General features: G+C 53.1%; 1 protein-coding gene across 1 annotated transcript; it reads right to left on the bottom strand.

The window, feature by feature from the left end:
- Nucleotides 1-2,306: 2,306 nt before the first annotated feature.
- SAG (S-antigen visual arrestin) lies at nucleotides 2,307-14,920 on the bottom strand. Its single transcript, XM_026041607.1, has 15 exons — nucleotides 14,825-14,920; nucleotides 14,207-14,267; nucleotides 14,077-14,121; nucleotides 13,614-13,807; nucleotides 12,932-12,991; nucleotides 11,736-11,803; nucleotides 11,508-11,643; nucleotides 11,112-11,196; nucleotides 10,063-10,135; nucleotides 9,287-9,424; nucleotides 8,896-8,973; nucleotides 7,986-8,009; nucleotides 7,557-7,621; nucleotides 3,056-3,065; nucleotides 2,307-2,403 (listed from the first exon to the last, which is right to left on the bottom strand). Exons 1-15 carry the CDS (start codon nucleotides 14,918-14,920, stop codon nucleotides 2,307-2,309), a joined length of 1,230 nt encoding a protein of 409 aa, XP_025897392.1.
- Between the last annotated feature and the right edge of the window lie 392 nt (nucleotides 14,921-15,312).

Genomic DNA, 15,312 nt, shown 5'->3' with positions numbered 1-15,312 from the left:
GGCGGCGGGAGGCAGTGACCGTTGGGAGTGACCGTTGGCAGCGACCGTTAGGGGAGGGGGCGAGGGGCTCTTGTGGTGCCGCCCTCCCCGCAGCTCTGCGGGTGCCGCGCAGCGCCGTTCTGCCGCACGGAAACCCTCCCGCCTCAGCCCGTCACCCGCCGCGCCTCGTGGGCGCCGGCCCCGCGGCGCGTGTGCGCGCAAGGGGGCCCACCGGCCTGGGCTGCCGCTCCGCGCTGCCGCTCGAGTGCCTCAGAGCGGCCCCCAAGTGACTTTGAGTATCTTTAAACACCGCCCCCCCCCGTACCAGCCCCGCTGAGGCCAGCACAGTTGCTTCCAATCTTTGGTTACTAACCTTTTCCTCAGCCCTACACACGGGTATGTCTCTCTAGAGTCACCACAGATTAATAACAAAAATACTATCGCAGTTATTAGAAGGGCCTTTTCAGAAACCTAGGCGCAGAAGCCTGATTCCCCCACCCAGCATCAAAACTGAAATCACGCAGAAATTACACTGATTGGGAACACCTGGACGTGCTTGCAGGTTGTTTTTAGCAGCAATTTAGCAGTATTTCTTTAGGCTACAACTCTCAGGGMGATCCTGCGCTGTCTCTTGCAAGTTCAGCTAATGTGAGACAGCTGTGACAAGTGAATCCAGACGAGCTYGCAGGTGGTACCAAGTGAGAGCCCCGATCCCACTGCGGAATCAGCCATAGGCTTTAGCTCACTGCTTCCAGCAACATCACCAAGGCCCATTCAGAGAACACGGTAAAGCGAAACAAGAGGAAACTTTGCTTTTAATCCAYCTATTTGTAAGCGCCACACACTAAGCTGGTGTTCAAGCCCTTAGGCCATCTGCAAAGGGGCTCGGTAGCCCTGCTGATGTTGGTAAGGGAGAGGAAAACCCAAGCTCAGGCCTTGGAGAAGGAATCTGTACRGAGAGGCAGAAAGGCCGGGGCGCCCACGCTCCCTCCAGGGCAGGCTGCCGTGCTTGCTGTGGTGAGCGGCGAGCCCGAGCCGGAGCAGGGCCGAGCTCAGCGCCCACGGGCTCCGCGGGGTGGACGTGCAACTCGCCTGGAACGGCGAGCAAACAGATGTCTCAAAACGTCTCCCGCGTTTTCCTCTGTGCTAACGTCCCGTTGTTCTTAGCTGGGATCTAAAGGGGAGGCTTTTAATTCTGTTTCCTGTGTGTAGGGGGGGAAACACACATTTATATTATTAAAGCCGATAGGCACTGCGCCTTCGGGCTTTGCAGGAGAGTTTAAACCAGAKACATAGTAAAGCAAAGCTGGAGCAGAAAGGAGGAAAATACTTTTTCCATGCAAAATATAATGAGCTGATACAACTTCAGCCAGAGTCTAAGCAAGCTAAGTCTAAGAAAGAAAGGATTGCACATTTACACACTGAAGTGGAATATGCAGAACAATGAGTGAGACCAAAGTTTGTGAGAAACACAAACTCATTTCTTTGGACAGACACCAACCTCCAGCAGAGAGGTGGTGGAAGGCTCCTCAGGACAGTTTGTCCCATAATTTCCTCTCTAACTTTAGTGCACCTTCTTCTGAAGTTCTGTTGCATAYGGGAAACTAAATTAAATAGAGGATGAGTCTGGGCTAGCACTTCTTTGCTGACTGTGCCTTATAGGGAACTTTGCTAAGGAATTCATGCACAGTGCACGTTTCTCTCRTTCACCTTTAATGACAACTGTCAAGCAGCTTGTTAGAAAACAAGCACAGAGCCTCATTCAGCAGTGCACCTGCTGCGGTGAAACATTTAATGGTACAGAAAGCGGATTTAAGACACAGATGCAAGCACTGAAAATATCCGCTAGGTGAGTTTGCCGTAGCTTAAACGCAAAAGCAGATGAATTAACAGCAGTTTTGTCCAGTGGGCGGGGAAGCGGAGCACCCAAGGCAGCCTTTCAAGCCAGGACCTGGCTCGCCAGCGTTTCACAGGCAGCAGCTCCCTGAGCCCAGGCAGGCCTGGGCGGCTGCACAAACACGCGCTCCTTCAGGCTCTCGCCTGCTGTGACTGCAGCTCTTCTACAAGACAGCCCCACACCAGAGATCATTCRCGGCAACCTCCCGGGCCTCCTCTGGGAGCCACAGGCAGCAGCGGGCTTGGGGTTGCTACCTCCTAATGCAATTCCTACTAAGCGACAGAGATTAGTGCTTTTACACCCAAGGGTGGCAGGGCTGGTCCCTGGGCGGCGACACAAACACCCACAGCTTCTCGTCGACTGGGATCCCAGGTCCTACGCTTCTAAAGGGTGCCAGGCTACGGAGCTCCTGGGCAGCTTGTTCTGCTGCTCACTCGTCATTTGAAGAAACGTTCTTGTTCTCTTCATCGTCCAGCACATCTTTGAGCTGCTGACGAGCAAACTCCTCAAATACCAGCTCCGCATCACTGAAATGGAAGAGACACAGGCCTTTCCAAATGATTCCGGAAGCTTTTTTAATACCAGTAGACTAAAGGCAGCATGTAGAAAGAAGAGGCGAAGCCAGGAGCATACTCTGGTATCGTTTTCTTTGTCTTCAGAGCAGTCTGAATCCAAGCCCCACAGACTATCTTGATCAGATAGCAGATCCTAGCTGGCATGAGCAGCGTGTGATTGAACAAGTCAGGACAAAAAAACGTGGAGTTTTTTTATCTGTACTGGGGCAGGCCCATCCCAGCTGCATATCTGTCCGCTACCTGAATAGCCAGAAATAGTCTGAAAGGGTCTTTGACTAGAATTAAAATGGAAAACCTTTCATCCCTCTTCCTTCTGTACTAAAATACGAGCACACAGTTGAGCAGATTGAGTTCCTGAAACACAGAGCATCAGCTGCTCCTCTGCGAAGTGAAGCAAAATGTGCTCACTTAAACTTGGCTTCACATGGTTGGGCTCTGCTCTTCGGCTAAGGGCAGTAATGTCTCAAACCACCGTAACTTACTCACTTTGGATTTATGTTCATCCCCTATGAGCCCTGGGGACTTCTGGAAAATTTAGGGGAATTTCCAGAGAACCAATTCTCAAATGCAGCCAAAACATAAAATACTATTAAAAGAAACTTACCCATCCTTCCCTGTAATTATCCAGAGGCAGTAAAGGAGTAAGAAAAGACAACAAATAGTTAGAACAGATGCTAAGAACAAGACAGTATTTATAAAGCAAGGAGATAAAGCAGTCTCTGTGACATGCAGCAGGATTTGCAGCCTTGCAGTGGAGCATTCCAGAAAATCCTGAAGTGTGTGTACATGCACCTGACAACGCAGAACTCGAGTGCTCGTTGGAAAAGTGCTCCAGCGACACCCCAAGACATTCGGAGGGCTGAGGAGGACAAGCCAGATTTTCCTCTGTGGGCTGCTGGCAGCCGCCGCCGGCAGAGAGCTCCGTGCGGGCRCTCGGGGCCGGGGATGCCGCCGCTGGGTGACGTGGTGGTGCCTGCAGCTCGCCTGTCRCCGCGCGTCAGGGAGCCGCTCCGTCAGAACGTGACACTCATGTCCAATAAGCACAAAGGTACTGCCAGCAAAAAGGCCAGGATGCAGAAAGAGCTGGAAAGGCTCTGCTCGGGTCATGTGTATGAGAGGCAATACTCCTGATTTCACCCTCCGCCTGGGCGTTATCCTGAGCCCCTTGGCACAGGCATTTCCCCAGGGGGATCTTTGCCAAGGGATCTCTTCCTAAGGCTCCTTGCCCTGCAGTGAAGTGGTGTTCAGGCTTGCAGCAGGGTTCATTGGAGGGTGCCCCAGGCCAGCCCGAAACAGGCAGAGCAGATKGTGCTGCCGTTGTGAAACGGGGGCAAGGCCGGTTTAGTTTTTACAGCCACTCTTATTTCTCGTGCATTTAAGCCAGGGAGCGGCAGCCGGCAGGGATCTGGGGTGCTTYAGTGCCTGAAAACTTGCTGGCTGGAGGACTCCCACCCACGTCATGAGGGGTGAGTGGTGACTAGCACTGATGGAAGAAATAAATGTCCTTTGGGTGCTCTGTGGCTGAATGTCTGAAGTGCTCCCTGGAAAAGGGCACGGAGGATGGTGCCTACCCTGCCTGGAAAGACGGTTCCTGTGCTCACGGTGCTAGCGCGAAGTCGGGAAAGTGAGTGTGAAGGTGTCCACGCCTGACTGAAACGAAACGTTCAGAAGGCAGCTTGCAAAATTTCCAGCACGCAAAGCGATGTGYTCATCTCGTTCTCATCTTATTTTTCCTCCAATTTTTGTTCTTTAAATAGTCTGCTCTCTTCCCCTCTTTGAAGCACATTCATTACTATGGGAACAGTGACATCAGGGGGTGGGCAAAGCCAAGCGACATCCACCAGTACAGGCTGAAGTTGATTTCACAGAATCAGTTTAGGAACAAAAGAGCTTTTGTTGCCACTAGACATACACCTTTTGCCAGATGATATACTTAATGTGATCAATACACAGGTAGATGCTGTGGTAGATGCAGTCAAGCCTATCATACACCTCAGAAGAAAGATGACATTCAACGGTGCAAGGACTCGGAGCTGCCACACTACCTCTCGGAGCCTGGATGAACGGAAGTTGAACAAAGCCCGGGAGGAGCTGGGCCGCTCCGCACGGCTCCCGCTGCCCTGCGGCTCGTTCTCCACTGCAGCACTGCAGATCCTCAGGACCCTGCAGAGGGGCAGGCGGCTGGCGCAGTTGTGTGGAGGGCTGCGGTGCAGGGGGCACCGACGCGGCCGCGGGATGCGCGAGGTTTTCTATAGGCTTTTGTCAGGCACCCACAGAAGGGGTTCCATATAATTAAAGTTGTGACATGTGGGAATTGTCATTAAAAGCCTGCTTTTAACTGCCTTAAACTCTACAGAGAGAAACAAAGAGCAGGCTGTGTTGTTTTTCAAGACATTCAAGTGCTTTAGAAATTCCCTAATTCACTACTTCCGAAAAGTTACATTACCAATAGAAGGCAGCTACGGGGCTGGCGCATTGGTGGGTTTCTTGAAAGCAGCCCTTTCGTGCAGGTTTCCCCACGGGAGCAGATAAAGGACCCTTTGGTGACCACTAACCAACCCAGGCCCTGCCCTGGAAGGCCTGAGGAGAGGGGCAGGATTCCCCATCCAGATGAACGCGCAGCTTGGAGAAAAGCGGGAGCTTCCAGCAACCTGCCGACCCACACGACAGGCCTTGGGAGCRCGGAGGGATGGAGCCCAGCTTCAATCCATTCTAAAGACACCCATTCTTGTCAACAGGCRGAACAGTCAGACGATAAATGTGAGGGGAGCTGTTGCGCCTCCTGAAAACAGCCGCCTGCCAACCCCACGGGTGCAGAAGCAGCTGCAAAGCCAGCACCCAGGAAACATGCGAGCGCGTCTCTATTAGCAGCCTAAGGCAAGGGAGCTCYGATACACCTGAGAGGACAGGCACGAGCGGCTCCCTCTCTGCGCGCCGCAGCGGCAGGAAGGGAGGGCGAGCGGCGCGCGGGAGCCCTGCCCGCCGAGCGGCACACGCCTCCGGCGCCGCTCGCAGCAAACAGAAAGGGCAAAAACAAACAAAACCAAAGCAGCGGGCAGCCCGCCCTGCCTGCACCAGTACGGCCCTGAGAGGAATTAAACCACAGTCTTGAAGAGCTTCTATTTTCTTCCACTCTGTCCGAGGCTCTCTACACATGGCTCTGCACAGTTGAACATACTAACACTAAACATGTTTTAGTCACCTTTGCCATATATCACCTTGGCTAGAGAAGGAAAAAGAGGATTATTTATTCCCATGGAAGGAATAAACCATATTACAAGGTCCCTTTTCTCATTTTTTTTGCCWCTAAAAGCTGCTGGCATTGGCAGTTTTCCTTTCTCCTCGCTATATCTGAAGAAAAAATGGCAGTCAAATAAGCAGGGAAGTGCAATAGTCAGATTTGTTGCTACGGATTCWTCAGTAAAAACCAAAAGCGAATGGAGAAAGATAAGGAGTGATGGCAAAATCCCGTGGCCGTGCACCTTGCCTACATCCATGCCTGAGGCTGGCAGGTAAATTAAAAAAGAAATATTTTAACTTGTGGGTTCTTTCAGAGTCTGAACAGTGCTCGTTGAAGCTCTGTCTCCACAATGAAATCTTGATTCACTTGCCTCCAAACCAGGCGTTATTTTCCTACTGAAGCACATCACCTCTCGGACGTTGGCTTACGTACCAAGCTGACAGAACCTGGAGCGCATCCCCGGAGCACAAACACACGACTGAGAAGAACGACTGAGACCCAGGGCATGGAAATCTCCCAGCCAAGAGAGCCAGGCAGGTTTCCAGTTGAGCAGCCCCGTTGGGAGGCGGTTTCATCCTCCGCAATGAGCTCAGGCACCGCGCGTTGAGAGCAGCTCCCCAGGCTTCAGAGGGCTTTGCCTCGCTGCTCCGCTGCCCGGTCGCTTCTGGCTTCCCTGTCCGCAGGGCAGCTCCTCGGCGAGGCTCGGGGCTCGCCGTGGGAAGGCTGCTGCCCACGTCCTTCCGAGGGCTCCACGTGCAGGAGGAGGGCATCGGCCCTCCRTGGAAACGGTCGTGGAGGGCAGAGCTGCCTGGCTCCCGTCTGCCTCCTATTCCAATGGCTCCTGCCAGAGTTATCTGCCTGAGTCCAAGGCAGCAAAAAGGGGCTGTGGGATTGTTAACACTGACGTGTGGGGTCATGTCCAAAGAACCTCGCACCGCTGAAAACACGCGCAACACCCAGCCCAGCTGCCTGGCTTTGCACAGGGCGTTTTCCAGCGTTCCTCTGAACACGCAGGAAAGCTCCAGACGTGGGGCCCGGCGCTCCGCACTGCGAGGCTCCCCACGGGCACTAGGTGGCCCCCACCAGCCACCTTGCTGGGGACACCGGGGCTGCCCGGCCACCGCAGCATTCCCGGGCTGGGAAGGGCTCGGAAAGCCCACGGGAAGCACCGGGACAGCGGGAAGACAGAGCCTGGGTGCCTGCTCCGGGCCGCAGCACCGCGGTGCCCGTGGGCTCCGGTGCCGCAACGCGCACGGCCCGGGAGCCTGCGCTGCCCACAGGCTCTGCTGAGGTTCCCCACGGAACGAGGAGCTTGCTGGGGTGCCCTCCTGTCCTCACAGGGGCACTGAGGGCACCTGCCTTTCCCCGCTCCGGCACATCCACAATTAGCAAATACTGATCCCCAGCCAGAGCAGGAGTGTGGAAAGGACCGATCTCTCTCCTCGTTAGTCACGTTTGTTTCCTCCGATAATTTAATGTAACCAACACAAAGTTTTAGATGTTTTTGTTGAAAGACTGTTTGCCATGTTGGAATCTGCTGGAAATCGCTAATACCTGCATTCAGGGCATTTTGCATGGGAGTTCTGAGATTTAAGCGCGTGGTGCTTCTCCTAGGCCCCACGATTGGGGGTGTGATTCCACTGATGAAAGAGAAGAAAGGAGCAGGATCCAGTTCCACCTTCTCTCATCTCAGCATCCCTTCTCCCTGCCGCGTGTGCCGCGGGCTTGGTGAGCACAGCGGTGCCCTTGCTGGCCTCCCCGGCCTCTAAAGGCTTCCAGGGAATAAATCRTTGCAGGACTTGCAACGGGACAAGATTTCCCCCGGGACTGATGAGCCAAAAAGGAAAAACGAGACGTAACTGACCTGCCAGGTTCTTGTCCTCAGGCCTGGGGTGCATGAGACGGAAGGGCAGCTCTGTGCCCACCTCACTGGCGACAAGAGAAAACGCATCAGAGGTGCAGACACATTCCTATGCTCATTCCCTTCCCTTCCTAGTTCAGGCCAGCCCAAGCCCTGAATTCAACTTAATTYTCCTTCAGAAAGAGGGGAACTCTGGGCACATTCACTCTAATAAGCTGGGCTTATTACATGCCGAAGTATTATTTTACTTGCATGTTGATAAATCAGAGACCTCTTGTAATCAACCCATTTAACAGCTGCATGTACAGATTTCCTCCTTCTGTCAGCCTAAGAGGTAATTTCTTATTTTTAGGAAGGTGAGGAAAAGAGAAAAAGAACAAATTAACCACTCTGACTGCATGATCCAACAAGGAAAGTATCTGACTGCTTTACCTGGAGGTGAGGTCTCCCAGCATGCTACAGCAGTAAACACGGAGAAGGAAAAACAAAGACAACAAGGATATTCAGTGCCTTTCCATTGCAGCGTTTTACCAAATACTGTTTTCCTGCTAGTCTGCTGAAATGACTTTCCCCATGTCCTTTCCTCCACTTGCCCCAAGCAAACATCCTTCTTTCTACAAAAGGCAATTTTCATTTTTCATGTCCTTCCCATAGAGAGCCCAGGCTTTTGAAGCCCTGACCAAGTGTCGGCATCGCCCCTTCCCCAGGGGCCTCGGAGCCAGGGGCAAGGATGGAGCGAGCCAAGGGAGCACAGAAGGCAGCAGTCGTTTTATCACATGCTTCAGGCAAATCACTGACCCATTTTCATGCTACGGAGGAGGAGAGCGAGCTGCAATACAAATGTAAACAGCAGCTGTCATGACCTGGGAGTCACCTCTTCTGCACTGTACCCTGAGAATTAGCCCACGAGGACGGGGTCCCCTTCTCCCCGGCGGCTGCCGCAGGACAGAGCCTGAGCGGTGCTGCGGTGACGCGCAGGACAGGTCTCTGCCTCTGCTCCCCGGGACAGCAGCAGCTCCAATATAGGGGTTCGAACAAAGTGTCACTTAAACACCAGGAGTTAGCGCTGAAGCAAAAAACTGCAATGCAAACCAGAGGTTCACACTTCAATTGTAGAGTCATATCGTGTCTAAGGAAGGTGATCCAAAGGCTCTGCCTCRGAAAAAGGTTTATGGATAGGCCAAGAAAGATGGGAACTGCAGGCAGTTCGGGTTTTACAGGGAGCCTGATGTCCTAAAACACATGCCCTTCCTCTTAGTGTTGTCTTGCCCATTCCCAATGGCTTCACATACTCCATTCTCTTAACTCCACGCAGATACAACAAGAAGGCTATTGCTCTTACCCGGGAACAGTGAGCTTCACTCGGACCTTGTAGGAAACCAGGATCCCCATCACTGTCTTGTCTATTCCATCCTTAATGCTAGCAGAGAAAAACACCAGTGGGCTTGGGCAGTGCAGCAGCAGAGGTCACGACACAGGGCTGGAGCACGAGCTAGGTGAACATCCCATTCCCACAAAGTGTGACAAAAGAACATGCTGGAGGCTCTGGGACAGCTAATACCRCCCCGGGTCTGGGACCCTCCTTTAGCCTGAATCAGTGTGACAGGCGGAAGTCACACATTCCGATGTGCCTGCCTGGATCCAGGCACGAACTCCTGGTAGGCTGGTCTGCTCTGTGTCCCCTGCTTCTTTATAGTCCTYCACCAGCCTGGGTCCTTTAAAACTCTACTCACATGGTACTAGAAGCCAGGTTGGTGTCTTCATCCTTCAGCTTTCCATCCAGGGCTATTTCCCGAGTCTCTCGGTTGTTTGCTAGCAAGGGCAGAAGTGTCAGAGTCTTGGTGAGGCTGCTGTTTGGCTGTACCTTCTCCCTGAAAACAACAGGCAGTGAGAGAAGTGAAACACTCCCACTGCAGTTAGAAAGCCAGCTAAGAGGATTTTGAAACATGTTACGAAGCAGGAACTCTGCAAGGAGTGGGATTTATTTGTCCGCAGTTAGATGCCTGCAGTGCAGACTTCTACACTTTGCAATTAGCAGACAGAAACGAGCACTTGCAGAACATAATTCATTTCACATTACAGCAGGGCAAACTATCCTGCAGACTTCAAAAGTTGGACAAAATGAATCCTCGTTAAGCAGATCAGCACTCAAAGGAAAACCTGCTCCTACGCTGCAGACAAAAAAGCAGAAGAATTTAATATTTCTGGGAGCTTCGAACACTCCTCACCACAGCAGGTCCAGAGCACGGTGTGCAAGGGCCGTTGTTTCCCCACCCCACGGCTTCCCCATAAGCAGCACACTGCCAGCTACGCGGGAAAGGAGACCCGGGGCGTGCAGAGGGAACGGATGGTGCAGGGGGACACGCAGCAGGCATGGGGAGAGAGCTCTGCTACAACGGGCAACTGCCACGTGACAGCTACGGGGCTCTCCTGCTTTGAAGAGGAAGGTGATTGAAAGAGCACGAGGGAGAGCAGCAGGAAGGGCTGAGCAGAGCGTTCAGGCACTCACTGAGCTTCCTCTGCAGCTACCACTTTGGTGTAGTAGTCACTTGAGTACAAAACGACGTTGGCGACCTGCTCCACTGCGTGGGGAAGGAGGAAGGGCACAGTGAGCTGCGCTCACACACCAGCAATAGCAACAGTTCAGCYGCCCCTCTAGGGCTCGAGGGCGAAAGACACTGCGAGGGCAGCAGGAAAACCTTAAAATTTAAGGGGCCACTAGTATGGGCAGCATGACTTGGTCACAGACCGATACGTGGCTGAGTCTGTATTCCCAGGAAGAGACCCAGCCCTGATTTAAGGACGACAAAAAGCCAACAGCCCATGTAGTCCCTTGGGAGTCTGTGCTTTCCATTACAAACATCCGTCTCTCTCCTTTTGCAAGCGTGCCTGCTTTTGTCTCAGCATATCTCTTGCACTGAGAAGATACCATCCCCGAGCAGAGTGGATCCAGACTGCGGTCCACAGACTGCCAAGCACCAGAAAGCACAGGGTGCTTTGGACTGAAAACAGCGATGAACAGGGAACCTGGGAATCAGCGAGGTCTTTCTAAGCTTGACACAGGCAGAAAACATGTGGGAGTCACGGGAGAGTGTTTTAGGCTGGCGACTGGCACCGAGCTGGCTTTCTCCATGAGGCTCTTGGGCGAACCCCCAGCATCCTTCCTGTCCCGCTTGCTCTGCTTGCTTTCTCGCTGCTTTTCTCCCGGAACCCCAGGCAGGGCTGTGATGCCCTGGCGCATCCCACCCGCAGGGGGGTCCCCCCACAGCCCCTGGCACAGGGGGGTCCCCCCACAGCCCCTGCCTTGCGCGTGGGACGCACCGAGCACCAGGCTCTTTCTGCTTGCTGGGGGGAGACACTGGTACCTGGAAGGTCTGTGGGGCTTCAGCCCAAGAACAGCAGCAGAGCAGCAGCAAAGGACGGCAGAAGAGAGGGAAGCTGCTGCCCTGCATGTGCTGCCGGCCTGAGCCGCTGCAGGCACAACGCAGGCCCTCTCTGAGCCCTCCGCAGCTGCCTGCCCTCCAACAACGCCAAGCAGCACAGCAGGAAGCCACATACCGGTCGCTTTGATCTTCTTGACCATTTTCTCCGTGCTGTTGGTGACCGTGATGGTGACCGGAATGGGCTCGCCATGGTAGTACACCTAGGAAGGAGGTGGAGCACAGAAACGCCCGCGTGAGGCTTCGCTCAAGCCCTGGCAGCCCTTTAGTCCCTCCACCATAAATGTCCCAAGGGCCAGGKTGGGCAGGAGAACCCTTCCCAATAGCTTCCACCGACCCCCTGAAGAAGGGTCYCAGCTGCTCCTAACAGTATGGATGGAAATTACCCTTAAGTCCTTGAGTGCTGGCAGTGCCTTGTCCCAGCAAGGGGCAGGACAGCCCTGGAAATCGCCACTTTGGGCAGCAGCCCCTGCCCATGAGGGGGGCGATGCGCGGGGCCAGCCTCGCTCCTCACCTCCTTGCTCAGACAGGCTTTCAAGTGCAGCGGCTTGTTGGACATGAAGAACTGCCAGGTAGTCTCGGCGCACGGCTGCGGTCCCGGCTCCTCCGGAGCGAACTGCACCTTGCGGATCAGCAGCCGGGCCGCGTTCCTGGGGAGGAACCGGCCGCTCGTGGCTGCTCGGCGGAGGCCCCAGTTGGGCCTCGCTGCCAAGCAGGGCCAGGCCGAGCGCCGCGCCGCTACCTCTTGTGAATCCTCTCCTCCACGTTCTCCGTGGAGAACGCCTTCACCTCAAAGTCCACCCCGCAGACCTGCCGGAGGGAGAGGGACRGCCGTGAGCCCCGGCTCTCCCAAGCCAAGCACACGGGCACATGTTTAAGCATCTTTCTGCTTAACTTTGCTGAAGGGCCCATTCCTGCRGCCTCCAACCTCTGCAGCAGGAGCCCCGGCCAGGGCAGCAGCACCTGCGGGCTCCGTGCTCCAGCCAGGCCTCATTCCCAGCATTTGGCAGTGACATCCATGCTCCCAAACAGCTTTTTGCAGCAGTGCTGGGTGCACTCGGGTCACAGCACCCTTCCAGGCTATAAACCCCACCAGCCTGCAGRGCTCTGGGCTGCCTCGGCTTTCCAAAAGGTTTGGAAATGCCAGCACCTCGTTCCAGGCCAGTCCTCTTGCTTCCCAACGAAGAGGGAGCGATCTGAGCAAGCCGACCTTGGCTTTAAGGGGGTTAGACAGCGACGGAGCTTCTGGCCAAGGGCCAGACACCTCCCTGCCCAGCAGCAGGGGAAACTGCTGCTCAAACCCTGTCACTTGCCAAACACAGGGTGTCCCCATGGCACTGGATTTCAGAGCCTGCATCCGGTTCTGCCCAGCTCTTAGTCCAGCCCAGAGAAGTATCCAAAGTATAAAAGAGATGTTTTAAACAATGTCAGAAACCATGCACAATATCTCATTATCTGGTTACTTTTTCTGCAGTGTTTTTATTCTGTTTACATACATGGCCGGGACAGCCCTTTCCTGCATATGTTTTTATTCAGAAGCAGGTCTCAACACATGTTTTTTATGGTGATCAATGAAATTGCAGTTTCCTTTTCTCCAATGGGACTGACTAGCTGCTAGCTGGCCTGACAGCGACAAGCATTTTATGCATGTCCAACCCATCAGTCACATGGACAAGTTAAGGAAACATAAGCACTGCAGACTAGCAGTCTTGCTGCTGCGTGACTGGGTATCTCTTCTGATCCCGAGGGCCCGAATTCCACGTCTGTGATACTCTTTGTAGCTCTTAAGTGTCAAGCTCCTGAGGCCCCACCATGCCAAAGCAGAGGGAACCCCCGTATGACCTTATTCTAACTCTTAATCAGCCAAATAAAGTCCTACTTCATCTTCCATTCAACCTTCCTCTAAAACCATGAGCGCAGATGAGCGGACAGTCTCACCTTATCAACATCTCGAGGTGCAGGCTGCAAGCAGACTGAACAAGGCAGGTAATCTGGAAACTGTGGGAGCAAGAGGGAAAAACAACCCAGAACAGTATAACCCAGATTTCTAACTTGCCATATTCTACTAATCACATTATTTGCCAGAAGCACCAAGCAYAGCCCTGAAGACAGGAGGTCACTCACTCGCTGCAGGGCTTTGAACTTGAGCCTTCCATCCGCCTGTATGAGCAAGTCCCAGCTATTTGCTCCTGTATCCAAACATGTGGATCCCAAACACGGATCCCCTTGGCAATGAGCAAGGCTGGGCTTTCTTATTTGCTCGTCTGATCCATGGGGTTTTTTTTCTAAGTAAGAAACTGGTACTTTCTTTGTGAGCAGTGGGACAAAGGTATAAAGTAGTCCAGCTTCTCGGGAGGGGGGAGGTTATAAAAGGTTTGTGGAGCCTGGCTAGAGTAAAGCCATTGTACATTTCTCTCTTACARGGACTTATTTTTGTAAGCAGTTAGCATCTTTTCACAYYGTACTRCTCAGAATGGAAAGAAAAAAAAATGGTACGTTGCCTTTCACTAAAAATGGGGAATTTTGCATTTTAATGCCCATCTTCAGCCCGTCACCGAGTGTCAGCAGTAACGACAGACAAGCAGAAGAGGGTCTCAGGAGGCTATTACGAAGCACTTACTGTAAAGAGAAAGGGGTAAGCGTTTTTGCCCAGCTTCTTCAACAGAGATTCCTGCAGGTGGGAGAGCGTGTCCGGCTTGTCTGCCGGCGGGAACACCTGGAGCCTGGAGAAGAAGAGGTCCCTGCGGAAGGTGAGGCCCATCACGTCAATGTCCTCCTGGCCGTAGCGGAAGGCGCAGGTCAGCGTCACGTACACTGGGAACAGCAYAGGGCAGGTTAGGCAGAGAGCAGCCCGAGCCGCGGGGCTTCCTGCCCCACGGAGCCCTCGGGGTTGTCTAACCCCCTAGGGTTCATACTGTTGGGAGGACCTGTGCTGTGTGGAGGAAACAGCTGGTCCGATGAGGAAGAATGTGCTGTTTATAGCCTTAAAATCCTTAAAGTGACGTGAAAAGGCTCTATTTCCAAGTCCCCCTTTCAAGGAGAACTAGTAGCCTCTAAAAACTACGCTGTGTAAGATCACAGACCTTTTTTCCCCTTGATGAGCGCAGGGTCCACCAACACAACGCCATCTGAAAGAAAGGGGAAATGAAGGCCACGAAGAGGGGATAAGCGGGGCCAAGGGGCAGGGAGGGCAGCACAAGCCCGCAGCCTTACCCACAGGCTCCACGCTCTTGATGTTGTCCACGAAGTCGCGCTTTCCCAGGTAGATGGTCAGCTGCGGGGAGAAAGGCACCGTGACCCAACCGCGAAATGGTTGGCGGGCACGTGCTTAGGTGGGACACGAAGGAGACCTACCAACCTTGCAGAGCGCAGGACAAAAATATAGGGGAAATGCAAATATTTATTGTAAACATACAATCTCCACTAAACTCAGCAGGCCTGTTCGAACACTTTGGGAGATCATTGGGTTATGCTTAATGCAGAGCAAGTCCCAGACAGGCAACACAAATGTGTGTGCATGTGGCCAAGAACCATAAAGTTAAGGACTTTCGGTGCCATCTGATTGAAAAAACATCATTTATCTAAACTTTTTCCAACAGGATTCCAACTAAGGAGGAGTAAAACAGATGTTGCCTTCTTATACAACACCTTTAGTTTTATAAACCATGAGCGTTTTGCCTTCTCGAAACTTCATATCTAGAGTCTCTTCTGGCTTAGCACTGACTATAGATGATGGCTTCTCTTCAGAAAAAAAATGAAGGGACAAGATTGAGCTTCACCTCCAAGCTGACCGCAAGTAAAACGCTGCAGACCATTTGTCCCGGCACTTACAGCCTTATCGCGGGTGCTCTTCTTGAAGATGACCTGTTTTGGTGGGGAAGCAGCGCCCTTCCCGCTCGCTGCCTTGTGAGGATCGGGGCCGCTCATGGCCAAAGGCGGCTCGGGGCCGGCGGCTGCAGGAAGCGYGTCTGCCACGAGGCTCCTGGGGCGGAGAAAACAGCAAAGAAACGGGGGATGAGAGTGAAGGGCAGTCAGGACAGGGGGTAAAGCCTTCTATGCGCGCAGTGCAGTGCCCCAACAGGAGGCTATTCCGATGGAAACTCAGGCTCAGCACAGAGCTGAGCTTACTTCTGGTTTTCTTTATTCCTCTTTAAAAAAAAAAAATAAGGAAAGATTTAAAAGCAACTCTTCAGAAATATTAAAAACAACTAAGAATCCATTTTCAAGCTATTTTTAAAGAATTAGTAAGCTAGCAGAAAAAACTGAATGCAAAGAAAAGTTTGCACCTTAGATTTTTTKGGGGAAAATCTATGAGCACA

The sequence above is a fragment of the Nothoprocta perdicaria genome, unplaced genomic scaffold, assembly GCF_003342845.1.
Source record: "Nothoprocta perdicaria isolate Ctin4 unplaced genomic scaffold, notPer1 scaffold_289, whole genome shotgun sequence".
In the NCBI taxonomy this organism is placed as follows: domain Eukaryota; kingdom Metazoa; phylum Chordata; class Aves; order Tinamiformes; family Tinamidae; genus Nothoprocta; species Nothoprocta perdicaria.
This window is presented reverse-complemented; position numbering and strand designations above follow the sequence as displayed.

Coding starts and splice junctions, on each gene's coding strand:
- SAG (XM_026041607.1), bottom strand. CDS start 14,920: ATGAGCGGCCCCGATCCTCACAAGGCAGCGAGCGGGAAGGGCGCTGCT. Junction 11,644..11,735: donor GAGGAGAGGATTCACAAGAG/GTAGCGGCGCGG, acceptor GTTCCTCCCCAG/GAACGCGGCCCGGCTGCTGA. Junction 10,136..11,111: donor CAAGAAGATCAAAGCGACCG/GTATGTGGCTTC, acceptor TTCCCCACGCAG/TGGAGCAGGTCGCCAACGTC.